The 25638-nt window shown below is 33.5% G+C and overlaps 1 protein-coding gene across 1 annotated transcript in view; it reads left to right on the forward strand.

Annotated features, from left to right (window-relative positions):
• BTAF1 (B-TFIID TATA-box binding protein associated factor 1) overlaps positions 1 to 25638 on the forward strand; it is a 107989-nt gene that overhangs the window by 10750 nt on the left and 71601 nt on the right. The window contains 5 exon segments of the mRNA XM_074295862.1: positions 8937 to 9060; positions 13040 to 13154; positions 15150 to 15296; positions 22910 to 23073; positions 25043 to 25179. Coding sequence (XP_074151963.1) covers positions 8937 to 9060; positions 13040 to 13154; positions 15150 to 15296; positions 22910 to 23073; positions 25043 to 25179 — 687 coding nt within the window.

Raw genomic sequence — 25638 nt, forward strand, 5'->3', positions numbered from 1 at the left:
TCACTTTTCAAAGTTGTAGTTAGGGTCATAGGATTATAGATGAAGGGTCATGGTATCATAAGATCATAGATTTAGAGCTGGAAGGAGCCTTAGAGAACATGAAGTTTTATTTAAAGCATTAATTTAACATTTAATATACCATACTTTGCCTCAAAACATGAAAGAACTTTAGGAGGTGATCTGTGTAGTCTTGTTTCCTTTAAAAAGAAAAGAAGATTAATAAGAAGCAGCAGTAGCTATTTTAAAGATCAGAATTTATGCCTTTTTCTATTGATAAATTTTCATATATCAAGTAGAGATATTCAAGATCACTTTACTGTTTATTCTACTTAAGCATAGCTACTACATCTTCTAAATAGTTAAAGGCAGCCCTCAAAAGACTTTAGTTGTGAAAATTTGGAAGACATGTCATTTGAATTTGATTTTATTCCTTTTCTTTATTACACATCTTTTCTTCTGCCCTCCAAACAAACAATATCTAGAGCAGCTTGGAGGATTGTATATAATTGGAGGAGAAAAGCAATCACACTCCTTTTTCTAGATGCTGGTGGTGGGTGTGTTTAAGGGCTTTTTGGCAGAACTGTTTCCTTTTTTCCTGTTCTGCTTTTTCTCTAACTCATGATCCTGGTACAAAAACTGATGGATGGAAGGAGTAAAGGACAGGAGAAGTTAAGTGCAGGTGTTTTAAGTAGTCGAATTAGGCTTTGAAATATGAAGCATTGAAAAAAACATGTACTTCTGCATTCAATCTTACTGTCAGGTATTTTATTCCATATTTACATTATGATGCAGACTTTCCATTAAAAGCAAAGCCTCAATAAGAGACTGAAAATTAGAGATGCTAAATTATTTAGGTTGACGAAAAGAAAAATCGAGAGTACCCTTGAATGTTTTAATTTAATCAAAAAATTTTTTAAATTTATTTTTGATGTATTCTTTTCACTATCTTGTACTATAATAGTCAATTTTTTTTGAGAGTAAACATATTGTGATATCTTATGTTGCTGACCTCACTAAAATTATCTACTTATATGTATTTAAACATAATGCCTATCTAAAGATGGCTTTTTTTTTTTTTTTTTTTTTGTATCTAAAGATGGCATTGTTTTTATTGGTGTATTTTCAGGGACCAGCTATTTGTAAATTTTACCTTTTTTGTATTCTATTTCCTTATGGATCCTTCTTTTTTCTTAGAAACCCTTTATTGCTCAAAAAGAAGCACACTTGACTATGCCTTGTATTTAGTAATAACTGATCAAATTTATTAAATAAGTGTATGTTATGTCTGCTGTTTAATATTTTTAACTTTGCAAAAGAAACAAACAAAAAAAAACAACAAAATTGACTTTTGGCTAAGGCTCGAATTTGAGGCCTTTCTTCCCTTTTTTCTTGTGAAGTATTTGAAGGCCAGATTCAAATATTCATTAAATCTTATCTGCCACTTGCCTTTATGTATTTACCCAGTAATGCTTAACAAGCACTCCTTGCCCATACAACTTACTTTATTCAACAGTCTATTAAGTAATATATTGTGTGTAAATCACTGTGTCTAGTGGCTAGAAGACAGGAAGACAAAATAAAATAAGGTGCTGCCTTCTTGCAGTTTACTGTCAGAGGTGGGAAATGGGTTAGGACATTTAAACATACAAATTTACAAATACAATTAGAAATATATACTGTGTTTGTATATACAGTTAGAAATATATACTATATTTGCATAATATAGTTATATAATAACCATACAATAAAAACATACTAAAATGCAGTCAAACATAATGTCATAGAAGAAGTACAGAATACTTTGAAAGGTCATGGGAAGGAAAGATAGTTTTCATCTGGGGATTGGAAGATTTGTGAAAGAAATAACATTTGAACTGGGCCTTGGAGTGGGGTAGAATTTCAAGAGTCAGGGTTAAGGAGGAGGGTATTCCAGTAAATAGTTATTGAGTTAGGAAAATACTGTGTACAAGGCATATGGAACACAGTCTAATTTGATTAGATTCTCAATATAGCATCTTTTTATCCTAGTAGTGTGAAAGTAGAGATGTACTAGATTGGGAAGGGCTTTGAATATTGGAGCAAAGATTTTATTTGGCGGGGGAAAAAAGACTTTGGATGATTCTGAGCACAGGAAATATTAGAATTATGTATAAAGGAAGATTAATTGGACATTAGTGGATTCCTACCCTAGAAATTGGAGGCAGGAGTATAGAGCTTGGAAGACAAGTTTGACCTGGGATTATATCTGCATAGGAGGTGATGGTTGAAGCCATAGTTGTAGGTGTAATTTTTGAAACAGATAACAGCTGAAAAATTAAAGCCAAAAACAAACTTGAAGAATACTATTTTGAGGATACCATCATCTTCTTAGTCACCTAGGATTGTAATATATATGTCCTTCTCAATTCCTTACTCTGTTTTAACCCACTATATCCAATTTGTATATCCTATCACTTCTATCTTCATGATATCTTATATCTACTTCCTCTTCCTCCTCAGATACTGTCATCCCTTTCTTTTTTTTCCCTTTTTTCCCCTAATTTTATAATTATAAAAAAATTTTTGACAGTACATATGCATGAGTAATTTTTTTTTAAATAACATTATCCCTTGTATTCATTTTTCCAAATTTTCCCCTCCCTCCCTTTACTCCCTCCCCTAGATGACAGGCAATCCCATACATATTAAATGTGTTAACAGTATAACCTAGATACAATATATGTGTGTAAATCCAATTTTCTTGTTACACGTTAAGAATTGGATTCCAAAGGTATAAGTAACCTGGGTAGAAAGACAGTAGTGCTAACAGTTTACATTCAATTCCCAGTGTTCCTTCTCTGGGTGTAGTTGTTTCTGTCCATCACTGATCAACTGGAAGTGGTTGGATCTTCTTTATGTTGACGATATCCACTTCCATCAGAATACATCCTCATACAGTATCATTGTTGAAGTGTATAATGATCCCCTAGTTCTACTCGTTTCACTCAGCATCAATTCATGTAAGTCTCTCCAAGCCTCTCTGTATTCCTCCAGTTGGTCATTTCTTACAGAACAATAATATTCCATAACATTCATATACCATAATTTACCCAACCATTCTCCAATTGATGGACATCCATTCATTTTCCAGTTTCTAGCCACTACAAAAAGGGCTGCCACAAACATTTTGGCACATACAGGTCCCTTTCCCTTCTTTAGTATTTCCTTGGGGTATAAGCCCAGTAGTAGCACGGCTGGGTCAAAGGGTATGCACATTTTGGTAACTTTTTGGGCATAATTCCAGATTGCTCTCCAGAATGGTTGGATTCTTTCACAACTCCACCAATAATGCTCATTGATGACTTTTAAAAGAATGATTTATGAAAAGTGCTGACTAAAATCTAACTTTCAAGTGAAGTTGGGGTATTTGGAATAGTAACTTTTTAGGGGTTTTTTTTTTTTTACATTTTTGTCATTTTGTAATTGTTTTCATGATTCTGCTTATTTCACTTAGCATGATTTTCTTTTGTTCTTCCCGTGCTTTCGGTATTTTTCATTTTCATTGTTTCTTAGTATCCTATTACCTATTTGTATCATTTTGTTTTTTCTGAAAACTCCAATTTTGTATCCAGTTCATTGTTAATGTTACTGGAAAAAAAATTTGCTACAAATAGTTTGGTGCATCTTTCTAACAATTTCTTTGTGGATTTTTTTCTGGGCAAGGAAGGGTATCACTGGTTTGTTAATGTAGTTCCATTTTGCTTTCCAGAATGGTTGGACAAATGGAGAGTTGCATATAGACAATGTATAACTTCTTATACCCCTGAAGCATTGACAGTTTCCAATTTTTTTCTTCTTTGCAAATTTTCTGGGTGTGTATATAAATTGATTTGTCTTAAATTTATTTTATTAGTAATTTGGAGCATTTTTTTCATCTGGTTCTTAATAGTTGGCACTTCTTTTGAGAAGTATTCATATCTTTTTAATAGAGAAGTCTCAAGGAGATTAATTTTTGAAAGGCAGGAGAAATGGCACTGTAGTTCAATGAAGTAAAATGGCCAAGAGATGGATTTCTGTTTGTTAACTTTAATTCTTGATATCTGAACATATTTGTGAGCAAATAAAAGGAACTAGGCCATTTGGTTGAGTCATTTAATCTCTGTTTACCTTTGTTTCCCCAACTTCAGATTGTGGATAATGGTAGCACAAACTGTCAGGGTTATTATAAAGATCAAATGAGATAAAAATCTGTTAAAGTAATACGCCTAGCATATAGGTACTATATATATATGTTATCATTATTATTATCATCACTAGAGAGGAGGATGAAACTTGAGAGATGCAATCAAGTTGTATTTGAGGAAGCATCAACGTATTTATTGAAGTAATAGATTCATAAAATAGGAAAAATTCGAGTTATTTGTTTTAAATACATTTTATGTGGTTGGATACATTTATGTGGTAGTATTAGAAATCACTGTTTCTAAAACTACTTTTTTTGGTGTAGAAACCAAGTTTCAGCCACTTTCTTATATCTTTCCCTTGTCTTCATTGAGTTAGAGAATTTTGAGTGCAGGGCTCTGTCTTGGTCCCCTTTTACTCTGTACGTTTTTATTTTTTGAGTTTATCAGCTTCTGCATATCCCTATGCAGATGACTTCCAGATATACTTATTCAGTCCTCACTCCTCTCCTGAGATGTTCTTCAATCTTCAGTTGCTTTTTAATCTCAAACTTTGTGTTCAAAACAAATCTTTTAACTCTGTTTCTGTCAAAAACATAATCACTCTTCTCACTTGGGTTTGTAACCACTTAGGAGTCATCCTCAAATCTTTTAATCTTTCTTACCTGTCATAAGTAATCAGTTATCAAGTCTTATTAATTCTACCTCTGAAACTACTGCTCTCTTCTTTGTGCTCTCTTCTTCACTCACACAGCCCCCACCCTAATGTAGTTTCTCATCATTTGTCTCACCAAAATTATTGCAATAGTCTCCCAATTGGTACCTTATATCTAGCCTTTCAGGGCTAGAGACTTGGCCCTGGAGTCATGAGGACCTGAGTTCAGATTTGACCTCAGGAACTTGACAGTTCTAGTTGTATGACCCTGGACAAGTCACTTAATCTCAGTTGCCTTGCAAAAACAAACAGTAATTTTAAAATTTTTTTTTAGTTTTTTCCCTTGTAGTATATCTTCTACGTTGCTGCCAAATTGATAGTTTTAAAACATAGGTCTGACAATATTGTTACTCCCCTACTCACTGAGTCCCTTTATTAGATGTAAGATAAAATACGAACTCTTTTGATTGTTTTTCAATTGGCATTTAAATGCCAAATCTGGCTTTAACCTGCCTTTCTGTGCTCATTATTCATCATTCTTGTTCACTAAATTTCTAGCCATACTGATCTTACTGGTCTCTGAACATCCATCTTCATGTCTTGATAAAGATTATCCTCCATGCCTCACTTCACCCTCTTGGACCCTTTAGCTCCCTTTAAGGTTTAGCTTAAGTACCACCTAAATAAAAGGCCTTTCCTAATTGCTTTTCAGCAATAGCCTAACAGTTGGTCTGCCTACCACAAGTGTCTCCCCACTTTAGTTCATCTTCATTCAGGTGGATTTTCCTAGAGCGTAGTCCAGTGATATCCCCTGTTCTCATTATCAGTAAATGCCAGTAGTTCCTTATCACCTCCAAGATCGAAGTCTTTGACATTCAAAGCCCTTCATAACCAAGCCCTCCTCTATCTTTCCATTCTTTTTATACCTTCCCACACCTGCCCCTCCTCACATACTTTTCAATTCAGTAACATTGACTACCCTGGCTATTCCTTACACCAGACACTATTTGCCTTCCCTATTACATTGTGAGCTCTGAGGACGGACTTTGTACTCAGAGTTTAGCACAATTTGTAGCACATAATATAAGGTCCTTGATAATAAATGCTTGTTGACTATTTAAACCCCATGTGCTTAGTGTCCCAGTTTTCTCCTCTCTCTCCATTACTTTATATTTATTCTCTATTTATTTGTGGTTCCTCTCTGATATTCCTTTACCACCTCTTCAATGTCAGATCCTTGAGTTATATTCCTTTTTGTCTTTGTATCCTAAGTGCTTTGCACAAAGTAAATGATGGCTAAATACTTGTTGAATTAAATTTCCAATTTGAGTTTGAAAAAAAAGGCCCTAAAATGGCAAAGTTGTGCTAAGGAATAGAAGTAAATATATTTACTCTCCTAATTTTCTCATGTGATTTTGATTTTAATTTTCTTTTCCCACCATATAGACTTTTCTCTAAAACTCAAAGGGTAATGATATAGCATTTCTGAAAATTAAATTAATTTCAGTTCTCTTTCATAGATAATATAGAGAATATTTTTTTGGGGGGAGGGTCACATCAAAAAGCATTTATTAAGCACCAACTATGTGCCAGGCATTTTGCTTAGGACTGGGATACAAAGAAATTGAAAAACAAAAATAAAACAAACAATCCCTGCACTCAAGAAGCTCACAATCTAATGAGAAACAAAGTACAAATAACCTTGTACAAAAAAAGATATATGCAAGATAAACTGAAGATAATCACAAAGTCACTACACTTGCATTGGAAAACATTTCCTAAAAATAGGATTTTAGTTGGGACTTGAAAGAAGGCAGAAAAGTTAGAAGGCACAGAAGAGATGAAAGAGAATTCCAGGCATGTGGGCTAACCAGTGAAAAATGAATTGAGTTATGAGATATGGAGTGTTTTTGTTGTGTAACAGCAAGGAGGTCAGCATCCTTGGCTTGCAAAATATGGTGGGAAATGGGGGTGAGGATAGAAGGCATAAGAAGACTAGAAATAGAAAAATAGGAAGGAGTCAGGTTATGATAGGCTTTTAAAAAGCCAAATGAAAGATTTTTGTGTTTGATCCAAGAGGTGATAAGGAGCCACTGGAGTTTATTAAATAGGAGAAGAAGGGGCAGCTAGGTGGTGCAGTGGATAGAGTACCAGCCTTGAATTCAGGAGGACCCGAGTTCAAATCTAGTCTCAGACACTTAACACTTCCTAGCTGTGTGACCCTGGGCAAGTCACTTAACCCCAGTCTCAGAGGGGGAAAAATAGGAGAGGAACCTGGTCAGGCTTGATTATTACTTTGTCAGCTAAGGGGAGGGAAGACTAGAATGGAGAGAGAAATAAGGCAGCAAACTGTTGTAAGTAGTCCAGATTTGAGAAGATAGAAGTCTTGATCTACAGTGGTAACTGCTAGAGTAGAGAAAGGGATATATACAAGATGTTATGAAGGGGAAAAGAGGTATCACAAAATCAGATGACAAAGAATGTTGTAACAAAAACCCTGGGAGTCATCTCTCTTGAACTATCAGCCTCTTCTCTCTCTCTCTCTCTCTCTCTCTCTCTCTCTCTCTCTCTCTCTCTCTCTCTCTCTCTCTCTCTCTCTCTCTCTCTCTCTCTCTCTCTCTCTCTAACTTTAATTCTTTCTCTTTGGAACTGTCCTTCATGTTTTTCTCATTGTTTCTTTGAATCTGAGAATTCTACTTTTCCAATCATTCGGGGTTAGGACTTCATAAGACAAACCATCTAGTAATATTTTAACATAAGCTGATGTAGCCCCATAAAGGGTACAACCTTTTTTCAAATCCTTAATTTTATTCAAATCTAAAGGTGCATATCTTCTCCTTTTTTGACCTACAGAGTCAATCACTTCAATCACAGGATATGCATGTATAAAGTCACTTATATCCTGTCCTTCTCTTTTAGCTTTAACCAATGCTTTTTCTAATCTTGTCGTAGGCTTAGGCTGCTTCACAGGCAATTCTATTTGTGTTTCTGCCTCTTCCCCTCCTCCTTCTTCCTCCACCTCTGACGGTGGGGCTGTCAATAATCTGCTCTCTAGGCAGGGTTGAAGCTTCTTCAAGAGAATCATGCCCTGTTCAGGCGCCAAATTGCAAAGGTCTGGGCTAGCTCCTCTGAAGGGCTCAGAATATGTCCTTGTCAGGATAAGGAAAAGTCCTTGCCCCACATTGGGCGCCAATTTGTAATGTTCTTGAATTGTGAGGGTCTGGTCAATTATAATCCTTCTCTGGGAGGAGATCTGTAAAATCTTTTCCTCTGTGCACAGGTTTCTTGGGAGCTCTGAATCTCCTCCAACTCTTGTCCTTTCTCAAATCAGACTGGTCTCCTTTCAGCCTGCCTGGCATCAAGACTTTATCCCAGAGTCCATTCTCTCAGACCCAATGCTGCCCTTCTTTTATCCTCCCAGAGAATGGGCGTGGGATAATGCAAGGGCTTCTGGGAAATATTACTTCAAACAATAAGCTCCTCCTAGAGTTCCTAAGGTGTAAACTCCCTTTAAAGGCCCGAACCAAAGGTCTGAGCCAGAGAACTGTCAAGTCAACCTGAATTCTCACCTTGTCACTGTCCAGACAACCTGAGTTCTCACCTTGTCACTGTCCAGACAACTTGAGTTCTCACCTGGTAATCCTAACAATTATCTTCAGACTTTTGACTTTGTGCTGTCTTAGAATGTGCTTCCTCCTCATCTCCTCTCATATTATCCCTAGTTTTATTCAAACTTCAGCCTGCCATTGTGAAGCCTCTCTTGATCCGTCCATCCCTTCTCTTATTTCCATTATATTTATTTTTTATCTATTTTTGCATATATATCTACATTACATGTACATATTATCTTCCCTTATAGAATTTAAACTCCTTGATCAGAGGGACTATTTCACTTTTTAGTCACAGCATCTAGCCTTATTCCTGGCTTTTAATATGTATTGATTGATTGATAGTCAACAAGCAAGCACTGTAAATCGTTTATGTAACTGTTACAGAATATTGCTTTCCATAAATTGGTAGGGATTTGAAATAATTGAAGGGATTCTTTCAAGATTTTGGGATACTATGAGTGTTAATATGATAATAATAACAATAATTGTTGTTATTTTTAATCATTTTAGGCTTGATCGTCTTTTTATCTTACTGGATACTGGAACCACCCCAGTAACAAGAAAAGCAGCTGCTCAGCAACTTGGAGAAGTGGTGAAACTCCATCCCCATGAACTAAATAATCTTTTATCTAAAGTAAGTTTTTTTTTTTTTTCTTGATTCATGAGTAGGAAAGTGAAGGGAATGTAAAGTTAGATTTGATCTGTGTTGTGTCATTTTTAGTCCAGTTCCTAACATACACTAAATGTTTTTTATTTCTCTGAATATTTTTATATCTGTCTTTTCTCTCATTGCCTCTTAAGCTATGCTAATTTCACTTTGTATATCACAAAGACTCAAAACACTATAACTCTATTGGCAGAGATATGTTAGGGGATTTAATTATTTAGAGACATTGGTAGTGAGATGTTGAATCCTTCATTTATGTCATCAATTGGAATCTGACCCAATTTGTTAATGAACTGAGTGGTTACTCTGGTTTTTAGTGGTCTGACTGGTTGGTAGTAGATTGTAATTAAATTATAATTCTGTCTCCAACTGACTCATGAGCAGTACTTGACTTTCTTACTAGTGCACTTTGTGAAATACATGAGGACTTCCATTTTTGCTTTGTTATATCCAATATTTGATAATCTATGTCTTCATCCTAAGTGATGATCTTTGGGGGTTTTTGTTTTTATTTTAAGAATAGCTTTTTATTTTCAAAATACATGCAAAAATAGTTTTCAACATTCACCCTTACAGAATCTTGTTTTTCATATTTTTCTCCCTCTCTTACCCTACTTCCCTCCCCTAGACAGCAAGTCATCCAATATTTGTTAAACATGTGCAATTTTTCTATACATATTTCTACATATATCATGCTGCACAAGAAAAATCAGATTAAAAAGAGAAAAAAGTGAGAAAGAAAAAACAAGCAAACAACAACAAAAAGAGTAAAAATAATGTGTTGTGATCCACAGTCAATCCCTATAGTCCTCTCTCTCTGGATACAGAAGGCTCTGTCCATCACAAGTCTATGGAATTGGCCTGAATCACTTCATTGTTAAAAAGAGACAGGTTCATCATAGTAGATTGTCACATATGAGCCTTTGTTTTTAACTGAACCTTTTGAATCCAATGGGCAAAAGTTTGGAAGAGATGGAGGACAGGGTTACAATGCTAATCCTACATCACATTTTATTTTGGAAATTAAAAAATTCTAGGCAAAGAATCCAGGAAAGCTTTAAAAACAAATCACTCTCCCTATATATTCCAATAAAAAGATGCCCATTGAGATGAACTATTTGAACTTTTTGAAATGGAAATAATCCCTAGAAGGAGTTAATTCAGGAGTCATCTAAGGTTAGTAGATGTTATCTTGGCATCCCTCTGGTTCATGTGTAGCCTTCTTTCCCTCCCAGCTCCTTCCCTGCCTTCCTCCCTTCTTTTGCTTTAATGGAAATTAGAAGTTTTTCTTACATTAATTTGCTCCACCAGCATTTTTTGTAGTAGTATAATAAACTAGTTATAATGAAACTCCCCACAAATTTGAGAAATCAAGTCAGATTGACATTGGTTTTTTTGCAACTAATTTCCCCTGACCAAATTAAATGTGGATGCTGTGGTAATGTTTGTATTTTAATCAAATAATAATATTAACACTAAAACTTGCAACATTTTAGATATGAATAGTTTCATTGGCTTGGGAAAATGGAAAGGGAAATTTTGAGAGCAGGAGTATAGGTCTAAATGTGTGTGTGGGGTACACTGATGTGTCAGAGCTATTAAAATCTGACCAGCAGAGAAGAAATGGTAGAAGGTAAGGATGACAACTCAAAGCCCTCTTCACTTACTTTTCTGGTTCAAACCCTTTGTGTTTTTGTTCATTCTGAGACAAGAGATAGCAGAACTAAGTTTAGTCACTTTATTCCAGGCTTCTTCAGCCTTTAGTTAACTGTGATGTTTCTCCAATTCATCCATACTCCTCCTTCACTGAGATGAAGAAGAAAACAAAGTGAAGTAAATGTTTTCTTGCTTTTGCTTTATTATTAGTACAGTGCAGTATTGGGGGAAGGGGTGTCCTAAGCCTGCAAATATTCATTATGTTCCAAGAACTGTGCTAAGTGATGGGGATACAGATAGAAAATTGAGATAATAACCTGCTTCCAGGGAGCTGGCATGCTAATTGAAGGATAAAAAACTTATAGGTGGGTTCAGCTGGGTTAGCACCAAGAACTTTCAGCATCAGCAGCTAACAATCACAGGAGGGAGAGGTGAAAAGGGAGGATATTTCATATGTGGAGGGTGACCTGGACAAAGCAAGATGTGAAAGTTGGAGGTAGAAATTCACATATAGAAAATAGCAAATGGGCCATTTTAGACTATGCTTAAAGGAGGAATAAGAGGAAATAAGTTGAGTGTTAAAGGATAAAAGAACAGCCTTAGGGATGACAGCTCATGCCACTACCTAATTTGGAGACAGTGTAACATTTAGTCTTACAAGGAACAAAAGAAAAGACCTTTTATTTTTGGTTTATTTATTGCACATTCCCACAGTCTGCTTATTGTGGGGACATGTAGTCATCCAAAAAAAAAAGGGGGGGGATAAATTTTAAAATTGTGATCAAGAATTTACTTTAACAAGAGTTAAACTTTTTTGTGCTATCTGACTTCTTGTTGTGTTTTGGACTTAGTACCAGACTGTCTCATGGAAATTATTGGATACATAAATAGCATCCGTTATTTTTTTTCTCTCTTACTCTTCTTACCAATATTTTATAAAGAAAATCGGGATTTTCCTTTTTGTCTCCTCACCCAAAAAAAAAAAAATGTCCTTTTCTTTTTCTTTTTCCTTGAAATAGCCATTGCTGCCAGGAGAGGCTTTTCCTTGTCAAAAAGTGCTTTTCCTTTGCTTTAGAGCAAAGTGATAGTTAAAAGGATAGTTACAACTGGCATGTGGAGTGAAACTAGCTCCTTTGTACTTCTCTTACCCAAATTGATTTATTTATTTTTTCAAAGTTTTGGGTTTTTTTTAAGAATTTTTTTCCATAGTATATATGCATGAGTAATTTTTTTTTATAATATTATCCCTTGTATTCATTTTTCCAAATTATCCCCCCCCTCCACTGTCTCCCCCCAATGACAGGCAATCCCATACATTTTACATGTGTTACAATATAACCTAGATACAATATGTGTGTAAATACCATTTTCTTGTTGCACATTAAGTATTAGATTCCGAAGGTATAAGTAACCTGGGTAGATAGACAGTAGTGCTAACAATTTACATTCACTTCCCAGTGTTCCTTCTCTGGGTGTAGTTATTTCTGTCCATCATTGATCAACTGGAAGTGAGTTGGATCTTCTTTATGTTGAAGATATCCACTTCCATCAGAATACATCTTCATACAGCATTGAAGTGTACAGTGATTTTCTGGTTCTATTCATTTCACTCAGCATTAGTTGATGTAAGTCTCTCCAAGCCTCTTTGTATTTCTCCTGCTGGTCATTTCTTACAGAGCAATAATATTCCATAACCTTCATATACCATAATTTACCCATTCTCCAATTGATGGACATCCATTCTTCCAGTTTCTAGCTACAACAAAAAGAGCTGCCACAAACATTTTGGCACATACAGGTCCCTTTCCGCTCTTTAGTATTTCTTTGTTACCCAAATTTATGAAGCACTCTTTTCTCTTAAGTGTTGCTGAAGAATGAAAAAACTTAAATTTATAATTTAGTTACTTTTGAGGCTAATTTTGTGTTAACTATGAAATAAAATTTAGGATTAGAATAACCAGGACAATATTGTTTGTACTAATGTTCCCTTTTGATGCTGCAGGGAAAAACTGGACTTATTAATAATTAGAATGCAATCTTTTATGATCACTTATTATACTGAAGTGAAATAAAAAATGTACTTGATCTTTCTTTTAGGTAAGTTTCAATTTTTTCCATTGGAAGACAATAGTGATCTTGAGTGTTAACCTTAGTACCTTAATATTTTGCTAGTATTGTTTGTGCTGTCAAATTATGGTAGCATATCTAAACACACTTATATTTCTTTTGTGTTTATTTAAAAATGTTATATTTGCTATATGACTGTTTCATTTTATACTTGTTTTTAAAGGTACTGATATATTTAAGGAGTGCAAACTGGGATACCCGAATTGCAGCTGGACAAGCTGTTGAAGCCATAGTGAAAAATGTACCTGAATGGAATCCAGTGCCAAGATTGAAGCAAGGTGCTTTTAAGTGAAATAATTGGAGTTTGACTTTATAACTGGTTAATTCCTTTTGTGGAAATTTAATTGTAGGTTTTAAATAATTATAGATTTAAAGATAGAAGAAACCTCAGTACCTTCCTCATCGACTCCTTCATTTTATAAAAGAAGAAATTGGGTCCCAAAGAAAAAATGTGACTTTAGAGCCCAGAATTTGAACCTAGGTCATCTGACTCCAAATCTGGTTCCCCATTCTTCTCCAAGAAGAGCTATAAAACTTAAGAATTTTTTTTTTAATCATTTTTAATTATAAAACTTATGTGCCTTTAGAACATGCCAGCATTTTAGGAAGTGATCAAATAAGCTTAGGATGCTTATGATTTTTCATGGCTGGTAAATAAATCCTGTATTGAGTATGCAATTTATTTAAATTATTAAGTAGGTTTTCATATGTAGTTTACAAAGAAAGTTCCAGTCAGTCAAATAACAAGCACTTCTAAAGTAACTGCTGTGCTCCAGGCCCTATACATTCTTTCTTTAATGGTTTTTGTGCTTTTTTAAAAAAAATAGGTCAATCTAAATTTGTAAAGATAGACATGTTCGTAACAGATTCTTAGACATGTTCGTAACAGATTCTTTTTTTTTTTTTTTTTTTTTTTTTTTTAATATACTTGCTTAGACAGTGGCAATAATCGTGGGTATGGATTTTGAATTACATGAATGTATAGTAAGAAAAGTCTTGATTCTTGTTAGTATCCTGGAAATCATAGCAGAAAATATATTTAAGTTGTGTAACTGGGATTTAACAATTTTTAAGTTTTTTTATTGCTATCTATGTTTTTATATTACCTTCATTTGACTTATTGGCAACTTAGTAGCACAGTGTTTTGAGCTTTCAGGTTTAAAGTCAAGAAAATAATTTCAATTTGGCTTAGAGACTTAATTGTGTGACTTTAGGCAAATTATTTAACCTCTTTTTGTCTCTACTTTCTCTTTTGTAAAATGTGAATAATAATAGCATCTACTTCCCAAGGTGGTTGTGAGAATCAAATGAGATAATAATTGGAAAGTGCTTAGCTAATAAATATTTGGTTACTTTTGGTTTGCCTGAGATTTTTACTCTTATTTCCTATACATATTATTGAATAATGATGTTAATTTGTTTTGTCCCATAGAGCAGAATTTATCCTTTTTTTTTCTTTTAGCTATTTTAATGAGATATTTTTCTATGCAGTCATTTTTATTTGTCATTATTAGAAACAGCCAAAATTCAATCTCCTTTTTCTTTTTTGAATAATTTCCTTTTATTGATTCCTTTTGTCCTTACATTGGACTTATTTCCTATTTACCTTGCCCTGAATTGAAACTGCTTTTGTTGTGACTAAGTCAGAATTCAGATATTCTTCTCTTACCAATGTATATAACAATCTTTATAGGAGCCTCTCCCGATCATTACTGTGAGGGAAGTTTGTTTCATTATTTTGCTCCCAGGATCTTCATTAGTTTTTCTTTTTTCTGAATTCAATTTATGTATAGTAGTATTTTTGTATTTATATTTTATATTTATGTATTTTTCATTGAATATATTTACTCTCTCATAATAGATTATTTTTAGTTTCCCCTTGTTAAGTACTTCTGGTAATCAGTGATTTGCTCTATAATAGTATTTTAAAATTTGGATGTAAATAGATTAGTACTCCCAAGTAAAGGAATTGGTCATGCCTGTGCTAATTTTCCTTTTTATATAGCAAACAAATTATGTTTCTTAGAGGTCCAAAATATTTTAGTCTCAATTCTTTAGAAGTTTTATTAAAGTTTAACCTTCATATAAAAATTAAATTTTGATCTAGAAAGTATTTCTTTACTTAATGTTATACTTTGAATCAGAAATGCATTTCAATACCCTTCAGATTTGTTAAAATAATTCTTCTTCATGAAATAGAATGCTCTTATCTCCCATTCCTTAGACTTTGGTTTTCCATATAGTTAAATAAAATATTTTAAAACCTCATTCAGAACCTACTTCAGAAAGTTCTATGGAAGATTCACCTGCCACAGATCGATTGAGTTTTGACAGATTTGACATCTGTAGATTGCTGCAACATGGAGCGTCACTTCTTGGGTCTGCTGGTGCAGAATTTGAAATCCAGGATGACAAATCAGGTGTGTATCAGTACAGTAGGAAAATGTGTCAGTTTTATCTTTTTTGTTAATTTGTTACAAATGAATGAGCTAATGTTTCTTATGATGTATATTGTCAGAAGTTTGTCAAAAAGTAGAAAAAAATATTTGGTGTAAAACACCTTTGCTCTTATTTTTTTTTCCTCTGAGTGTATCAGTATTTTCTTCAAAGCTTTCTAGAGGACAACTATGGGTATTTCAGAATTGCTTTGTACTTTAGACTAGCATGAATTAAGTAGCAGTCACCCAGAAAGTCTATTGTCATTGGATTTTTACTTTTAAAACAAATGTTTTTCTTGTTCCCTGCCCAGGATTATTCTATGATACTCCATAGTCCTTATTGCCAAGTATTTGTGATTTAACAGTTTCTTTTCATTTAACTATTTATGTATTTATCTAGATTTGTCTATCTATGTATTGATTTGTGTGAGGAAGTTGGGAATTAAATGACTTATGTAGGGTTACATAATAACTTAATATGAGGTAGAATTTGAATTCAGATCCTCCTGATTTCAGGAAGGAACCATTGTGCATCTAGCTGGCCCTAATTAATAGTTTCTAAAAGCAGTATTATATGGTGATTTGTCATAGGATCTCATGGATGAAAGGTACTTTAGGGAGGTCATTCAGGCTAGTTGGTAATATTTATGGAACTGTTAGAAACTGTGAGTTAGTTAATTTCATATCACAGATGTCTTGGGTATCATTGAATATATTTATGTTGATGACCAGAGGAGGGAAAATATGTGGGTAGGTAATTTTCCCATTATCTTTAAACTTACAGAATCCATCTGGATATAAAATAAATGTTTTGGCCATTCAAGAATGATGCCTTGAGTGGAAAAAACCTTGATGGTTTTTAATGGATTCCTGTAAGTAAATAAAATGCCCTTCTAATGAACATTAGTGTTTTGTTTGATTGCTAAGTATATGTCTAAATTAAATTTTTTAAGTATAACTTTGTTATTTTATAAGTTTGATCAATACTTAGTTGAGAAGTTAATCTTCAGTTTCTTAATTAAATGGAGTTATTAAATATACCTCCTTACATAGAAATCACTTGAAAAACAGGAGATATAATTGAATTTAGGAACCCTTTAATTTGCAATATACTAAAATATCAAATTACAGATATTGGGAAGAGAATTTATTTTTAAAACATCAGATTTTCATAATAAAAACTCTAAAATTTTTGTGAAGAATTACAGATTTTTAAAAATTATCTTTAAATTTTAATGAGTTTATTAAACTCACTAAACTGGTTAATAATGAAACATGAGAATATCAAATTTTCTTTTTTCCATTTATGGTAAAATTTAAGTGTTATTGACTCATTTGTCTCTTTCCTGAGAATTCATTCTGTAGAATTATATAAACCCTTGCATGATGTTTGTATTTATTTGGAAACCTAAAACATTTGAAAATTTAGAAAATTATTTCTAGGGCAGCAAAATAATTGAGGATTCTTTGATCGTTATTACATTAATTTAAAAACAAAATTAACACTTCCTCACTGAAATACTAGCTTATGAATTCATAGTTCCGGGCAATATCAATCTCTATTGCACGCAAAGTATAGCAGCTGTTTCCAGGCAAAAATCTTCCTAGGCACCTGAGTTAAGATTAAAAGAGTGTTTGAATTACGAAACTAAAGAAGATTTGAAATGATCGCATAGGTTTTATCTAAATTATAGTGTAGACTAGTAGATACTTTTACTCTACATCATTGTTGTCAATTGAAACAGATCACTTGTGATGATAGCATGTTAATTTAGAAAACCACAAATTAATGTGATCTATACTGTATTTTTTTTTTTGGTTTATTTCTCAGAAGTTTGCCCTCTCTTTGCAGGAGTTTTGCTGGTCAAGTATGCTGCTATCAGGGGAGAGGTTCAGGTCTATAGCACACATATGTCAGCAAAGAGAATTATGTGGCTCTTCTCTTATGTTAGGTTAGCCCTTGATTTCTCATCCTTCTAATATAAATCCATTTTCCTGTCTCATATTGATTTGCATTTATTTTTTCTCCTGATTATACAATTTTAGGACTAAAGGCGACCTTAGATAAATGCTAACCCAACTCCTTTATTTTATAAATGAGGAAATGGGGGCCAATGAAATTAGGAGTTGGCCATGGCCACTCTTCTACTCAGTACCAGAGGTGATATTTGAATTTGATGTCATCTTAAATACTAATCCAGAAGCAATGTACTGGCAGTGAACACTGTATCTCCTGTGATTATCTGTGCTGTTTATTGGCACTTAGTAAATGCTACTATTGATTTGATATTCAAAAGCCAGCTGTAGCCTGATAGCCAAACCATCTGGCTAGCTTGTTTTTGTATGGCCTGCAAGCTAATAATAGTTTTTTTATTTTTTTAATGTGATAAAATTTTATCTAAAAAATTAAAAATTATTTTTACCTTATAGCCAGTAGATTTGGGCCCTGTAGTTAGCCAACGAATAACATAGTGTCTACTTTAAATTTATGGTAAAATTCTCATTCCTATTTTAACTTCTTTATCTTATATTTTGCATTTACCATAGGCAAAATACAATGTTCACTTATTAGTTTTTGTCAAAGAGATCTTTTCCCTTTTTAGATTGGGCACTTAATATAATTTAGGAGCAAATAAAGTAGATCTGTTTTCTTCCACAGTTTTGAAATATATTCCTCACAGAGTGTTTTAATTCCTGTTCCTTTATTGTTTCTGTACCTGGTTTGTGCCTTCTGTCCCATCCTACTCTATTGCCTTTAAAGGCAAGCACACAAATAATAACCCTTTTTAAAAATTACTTGATTTCCATAGATGATAAAAGTATGATTTACAAATCATAACTTTTATGTTGATAATACTTACAATTTTCATTGCTTAGTTCCTTCTCTCTGGTTTTATTTGCTAATTGAAGATAGGAAAGAAAAGAAACATTTGATGAAGAGCCAAATGAATGAAACTATTGGATACCTTATTTTCAAAATATTTTCTTAGGACTATTAAGTAGTAATTGTTTTGATCATTAGACATTCAATATATTTTTTAATTTTAAAAATTAAAAAAAATTCATTTTGAAATTAAATTTAGAGACAAAAAAAAAAAAGAAGAAGAAGAAAAACATTTCCATGTACAAATTTCAGCAAAAGAGGATTCAATATAAAGCCTTGAATTTCCATTTTGATATTTACTTTTTTGGAAAAACTATGTAATATTGACATTATTTTCAAAGCTATCTTGCTTTTTTGTGCTTCCTTCTAAGTTTTCTTTTGTTCTGTGCAGTGCACTTTTCTTTCCCTTTCCCTCTCCACTCTACTCTAGAGGAGATTACCATTGGACATTAATATGTATTTTTTGTAAAATAGTACTATACATTTATTTATCAATCCTCTCTCTCTGGATGTGAATAACACGTTTATAACCTCAAAATGACTTATTTTCAAATTTTTTCTTAAAATGTTACTGCTATTGCTATATGTGACATTTTCTTGGTTTTGCTCATTCTTCATTATTCATGCAGGTCTTTCCTTTTTTTCTTCCTAAAATTGACAGGCTCATCATTTCTTATAGGACAGTAGTACTCCATCACAATCATGTAATACAACTTGTTTAGCCATTCTCCAATTGACAGATATCCCCTTGATTTCCAATTTTTTATTTCCACAAAGAGAGCTGCTCTAAATATTTTAGAATTTATAAGTTCCTTCCCTTTTTTTCTAGACCCTTTAGGGAACAGACAGAATAGTGATATTGCTGGGTCAAAAGTTATAGTTTTCTAATTTGGGAGTCATAATTTCAGTTTGTCATCCAGAATGGTAGTGATATAAACATTCAATATTTTTAAACTTCTTTTGGCTATGTTGTCATTTGAATTCTGCTGTAAGGAATTTTAAGCCCATTAAAGTTCTTAAGGCAGAATGAGGAGAGAAGGGACCAGATAACTTAGAGAGAGGGAAAGGATGACCTACATCTTTTCTCAACACCTTTTCTTTATTTTTTTAAATTCATACCTTCTACCTCACTTAGAGTTGGGAGAGAGAACAATTCTAGTACTATGTGAATGCTAGGTAATTATAGGTTGATAATGACCTATTGTATTGCTGTTGAGAGGCAATGTGAACCAGAGTTCATACATTCCTTCTGCCTTTTTCTATTTCTGAACTGAGCAGTAATAATGTGAACAGATGCTATAACTGCTACATTCTGTGTCTGAGCCTTTTACTGTTAGAGGAAGTAACAACTGCCCACCACATAGCTAGCATGTCTTGGTAATACTTCAAAGTTAGATGATTCACCATTTGAGAAGTAGTGGATTTAGGTTCCTCTTAATATTCTTTTAAACTCCTTAATTCTGAAAATTTCACCAAAACCAATAAAGTTGTACCTTTTTGTTAGTTTTGAATAATACTCTTTTCTAAATACAAAGGAACAAATTAAGCTCATATTATTTGTATTTCTAACACATACTTAGAGACCCATTAATTAATTAAGGTAGAAATAATTATGAAGCTTACTCTTTATTATAGAGTTATGTAGAATTAGAAGGTATAGGGACCTTAGAGCTTAATCTAGATTCTTCTTTTTTTTTTTTTTTAAAACAAATGACAAAGTAGACTGAAAGAGATTGTAAATATGGTACAAGTACCAGGTTTCAAACCCAGGTGGTCTGGTCCCAAATCTAGTATTCAAAGAATTGGAAATTTTGAAGGGAGTATGAAGGCCCTTCTAGTCCAATCTATACCTGTGGAGTGGTTGTCTAACCTTTGTTTGAAGACTTTGAATGAGGAGTAATCTACTGCTCCTTAAGATATACTACTCTACCTTTTGATATTATTAGGAAATTTTCTTTATATCAAATTTCTTTTTGCATTTTCTACTTATTGCTTCGTTTTCTGCTCTTTGAGATTGTGCATAAAATATTTGATCCCTCTTTCAATTCTTTTAACAGCCTTTTTAATATTTATTATAATTATCATATCATGCCTGAATCTTATCTCCAAGTTCAGCACCCCTGCTTCCTTGAATCCATATATAGCATGACCTTCAGACTTTTCACCATCTTAGTAGTTTTTGTCTGGATAGTCTCCCTCTTTTCTTTAATTAATTATTCATTTATTTGCAAAGCATATGTTTGGGTAAATTTTTCCAACGTTGACATTTGCAAAACCTTTTGTTCCAAATTTTCCCCACCTTCCCCCCCCTCCCTTCCCTAGCTAGCAGGTAATCCAATACATGTTAAATATGTTGAAATACATGTTAAATCCAATATATGTATACAGTTATCTTGTTTGCACAAGAAAAATCATTTAAAGAAGGAAGGAAAAGAAAACAAAAGGCAAGCAAATAACAGAGAGAGTGGGAATGCTATGTTGTATTCCACATTCCCACAGTCTTTCTCTGGATATTCTTAAGCTTATGAAAGACTTACCTAATATATAGCTTCCAAAATAAAACATTGTATTCCAGCTATGGTCTGATCTAGATAGCATACAACAGAACTATCACCTCCCTCGTCCTAGATATTGTATCTTTGAGTCAAGCCTAACATCATATATAGTTTCTTTGATTTGTGTTACTATGTTATTGAATGGATTGCCCTGGATTCAAATATATCATTCTTTCATTTTTGAGGTTATACTTTAGTACTGCTTTTCTCAACCTTTTATTGACTATGAGGACTACTTCATTTCTTCCCAAGGATTTTAGTCACATTAGTATTTAATGATCACATGTATTAAATTCTCCCATTCCTGTCCAAATTAGTTCCCTGTTAAGAGATTGTTTTCCTTTAATGTTAATTATTTTTGTTTTTCATCAAATTGTCCTTTACTTTGTTTTTGTATTTCCAATCAGTTATCTCTTTTGTTCATTGATAAGGCTTGCCAACATAGGTACAAGTTTTTCTTTTCTGTTAGTTATTTCTGCTACTCAGGTCATCAGTTCTGCTTTAGTGATTCTTAATACTTTTAAACCATTCAAGAACATTCTGCCTATGTTTCATATTCTCTTGCAAATCCACCGAGTCCTCTGTCTCATCGTTTTGATTGATTTTCATTTGTCTTATAGTATTTATTCATAGATAATTGAATTCATTTAGATGATCTATGGAACATATTTTCTTTCTTGGTTTTATCTGCTTGTGCTCTAGGTCTCGAGTTTTCTTCCTCTTTAATAGTTTCAATCTTTTCTCTTTGTATTGCCATATTCCTCACTTTCTGATTCCTCCTTTGATGGCAGTTTCTCCGGGAGTTAGCCTCAAAGCTGTTTCTACCTTCTAATGCTGGGCAATTCAGTTTTCTACTTCGTGTAATTTTTGAGGAAACAGAATAATTGCCAGTTCCCTTTATTTCAGGTGTGATAGACCCAAACACATGCTTGTCTCCTGCCTTAGTTCCCCCTATTTCTTAATTCTCTGGCCGAGTACTTTGCAGCACAAAGAATAGACTTGTAGCTTTTGTTTTCCCTCTGGTGAAGGGATGGTTCCAGAACTAAGTTCCAGGTGCAAACCCATATGTTTGTATAGTTGATGGCAGAAGGAATGTTAATTGAGCAAGTCTGCTCTTATTTCATTGCATTTTCACCTTGTTAGGTTTCTTGATGTCCCAAATCAGTGGGCAGTTGAAAATGCTTTCTCTCTTGTGCTAACTCCTTTTTTTCAAGGGTTTGAGAAGTTGAAAGGACTGGAGAAAGTGTCTAGTGATCCATCATTTGGAGGCAGATGATAGTGTAATCAGTAGAGCATTGGACCTGGAATCAGGAAAGCCTGGGTTCAAATTTGGTCACCTCAGACCTTTTGCTAGTTATATGACCCTGAGCAAGTCATGTAGTCTCTCTTTGCTGTATTTTAAAATGGGGTTAGAAGCATCTATCAAACAAGGTTATTGTGAAGATGAAATGGGAGGGAGGGGAACTCTGAATAGAGTCCTGAGAACTTTTGTGGTGGTTTTTCAGTTATTTCAATTGTGTCCTACTCTTCTTGATGCCATTTGGGGTTTTCTTGGCAAAGATATTAGAATGGTTTGTCTATTTCCTTCTCCAGCTCATTTTTATAGATGAAGAAAACAGAGTTAAGTGACTTGTTAAAAGTATTTCTGTAGGGTTGTTGTTAATCCTCTTTTTGTGTGTGTGTGTCAATCCTCTTTTTCCTGTATTTGAAGAAATATTCATCTTTCTATAACTGCTTTAGAGTAATTGGCCTTGTGTTTCTTTGGTTTTAAATTGGTTTTTGTTAGAATAGTTTCCAAATCTTGCACGGTCCATTTTACCAAAAGTGTAGTTTAAGATTGCTGATAATGCATAGGGTTTTAAATTTTATTTTTGTTAGTTATTATCTTGTTTTCATTTTTTCAACAAGATTATTATTGCTTCCATTACATTTTCATCAGAGAAAAAATAAGTAGGTAGAAGAAAGTACTTTTTATACTAAATGCATCAAGCATAGTATTAACCATAACAGTGCATTCATTCACTGTGACAATTTCTTTTGCAAAGAAGTTTTCACAATAACAGTATCTGTTCTAAGGAAATGACTTGTATAAACTTCAGTACTTTTATTAGAATACTTTTTAACCAATTGAAAACAAATTATTTTGCCATTTAAAGGGGAAGTGGACCCTAAAGAGAGAATAGCTCGTCAGCGCAAACTGTTACAGAAGAAACTTGGCCTTGATATGGGAGCTGCAATTGGAATGAATACCGAAGAACTCTTTAATGATGAAGATTTGGACTACACCCCGGCTTCAGCTTCCCTTGTAAACAAACAACCTGTAGGTAAAACCTCGGGCTGTTTGATTGCAAGGAATATTACAGTGGGTTTGCTTCATTTGTGATTCTGCCATTGTAAATCATTGCACTTTTGTTATAATGCTATACTGAATTCTTAACTCTGTAATTCTTGCCCTCAAGTTTGTCTTCACAAAATAGATTTTTCCAAACTCCTAGATTTGTGGACCTGGGTTGGTCTATTTTTTTCTTTTTTTTTTTTTCCCCCCCTCTATTTTTGGTTCCAATTCAAACCTATTGTTGATAGGAGGCTTGCTGCTCCATCCTTTATTGTCCTTTTAATATGTTTTCCAGGTAGGTGGAAGACAAAACTTCTTGATGAAGAGATATGAGGGACCAAGATAATTCTTCCTGTTTAATAGCATTATGAACTAGCATTAGATTTGGAATCCAAAGACCTGGATTTAAGTCTGAGTTTTGCCACTTACTAGCTGTATGACCTTCCGCACATCGTTTCTCCTTTTTAGGCCTGTTTATTTATCAATAAAGTGTGGGGGGGGTGAACTAAATTGATTGTGAACCTCTGGTAATATTAGAAACTTTGTAATCATTGCAAATCCCGATCTTCACCACTATATCTTCCCACTCTTGACTTGAATGGAGAACAATTTCAAAAGATTTGGACGTCTTTAAGTCTTAGCGCAATTTAAGATGTCTCAGAAAAAAAAAATAACAAAAAGGTATGAGTAGAGAAAATGGATAGGGTTAAAAAAGTTTTTTTCTAAAGCAAGAAAAATAAGGAAAGAATTTAAAAGTAGAAAATTCAGAGAGCAGTAGTAAGGAAATAAACAAAAAACGAAGGCATTAAAGAGTAGAAAATAATACAAGATAACAAAATATAAGATTAAAGATGTAAAAAAGAAGAATAATGAGAAATTAAGAAAGTAGAAAATCTTTATAAAATGAGTGTAGTATTTATACATGGGAGAAAAAAGTAGCCAACCTGGCAGAAATTAATAAGAAACGACTTTGGAAAAGTTTGATAGGTGGCAGAGGTTACATTGTAGGAGACAGAGGATACCCATGCAAAGGGTACTTAAAAGTACCAATTTTTTTTTTAATAGATAGTCTCTGTATTTGATATGTTGGAACTCATCTTTTGCAATTGGACACTCTTGGCATTAGTTTTCTTGACTAAATCTAATGGGAGCTCCAGAGTTCTTCTAAGGATACAGTTATTTGTAGAGATATCATTTTCCTTCCGAGGGGAACTTCCTTTTTGAAATATTAACACATAAGTACCTTGGCTAGAGTGCATCATGCTCAGTAGAATGCTGTGTAGGAAGCTGGGAGAAATGGAATCCTTTCCAAAACACATAGTAGCTTTTGTAACATTTGAGAACCTGTTTAGGGGGAATATGTATATGAATCACAGCATTAGAATTATAGGGTTGGACAGATCCTTGATTTAGAATTCATTTTATGAGTAAGAGAATTGAGGCCCTGAGATGTCAAGTGAGTTGCCTGCTTGATACAGCTATATAGTAACAGAACCTGATTTAAACAGTGTTTGTTTTGTTTTGTTTTAATTATTGTACATTGAAAATAGTGGCTGTATTAATAGGGGAAAGAATACTAAATAACTAAAAGAGACTAATATTTAGACAATTACTGCTGAAATAATTCCATTGTTTTTCTAATGGTACTCCTTTTAATTGTAGGGTGATGGGTTAAAAATGTCTTTAGCTCCTTGTCATCATCATTGCTTATTCACTTCATTATTATCATATCTGTATTGTTTTTTTTCAGTTATTCATTCATTTTCATAGTACAAATTTTGGATGATGCTGTGCCTTTTTTGGAGTCTCCTCTCCTAGAACCCTCCAAATGGGACTTTATGTCACAAAATACGTCAGTCCTGTTCCAATAGGAGTCTCATCTTGATTCTGAGAAGATGGGAATGGCTCTTAATTCCACAAGAAATTGAAACTCAGCAATTTTTAAATCTTTCAGGCTCTTCAAGCTGCTGAGTTGATTGACTCAGAATTTCGAGCAGGGATGAGCAACAGGCAAAAGAATAAAGCTAAAAGAATGGCAAAATTATTTGCAAAGCAGAGATCCAAGGATGCAGTGGAAAGCAATGAAAAGAGGTAACAGTCTCTTTATTTACAGTTATGAAAATAGCTTGTTAAAAACTGTGCCAAAATAGTTTACAATAATTATATTTGACATTGCACTTTAAATTATGCCAAGTGCTTTATATACATCCTCATTTGATCTTCACAGCCTCATGATAAGGTTGGTAATATAGGGATTAACCAGATCTTACAAATGAGAACATTGAGTTCAGAGAGGTTAAAGGACTGGACTGTTATCTCTCAGTGGAAGGCAGGCTTTTTATCTTGTGTGTTAGGCGCCTTTTCTGGTCCTGGCACACAATAGGTGTTTAATAAGTACTGACTGATTGATTGCCTATTGTCATAGAGCCAGTAAGTGAAAGGATTGCATTGGAACTCAGTCTTTATGATGTCATAACACCATAATCATGGTTTTTCCACTTGGTTGATTTCATCCTTTTGAACTTGTGGTTAAATGTTTAAAAAAAAAAA

This window comes from Sminthopsis crassicaudata, chromosome 2 (assembly GCF_048593235.1).
Source record: "Sminthopsis crassicaudata isolate SCR6 chromosome 2, ASM4859323v1, whole genome shotgun sequence".
In the NCBI taxonomy this organism is placed as follows: domain Eukaryota; kingdom Metazoa; phylum Chordata; class Mammalia; order Dasyuromorphia; family Dasyuridae; genus Sminthopsis; species Sminthopsis crassicaudata.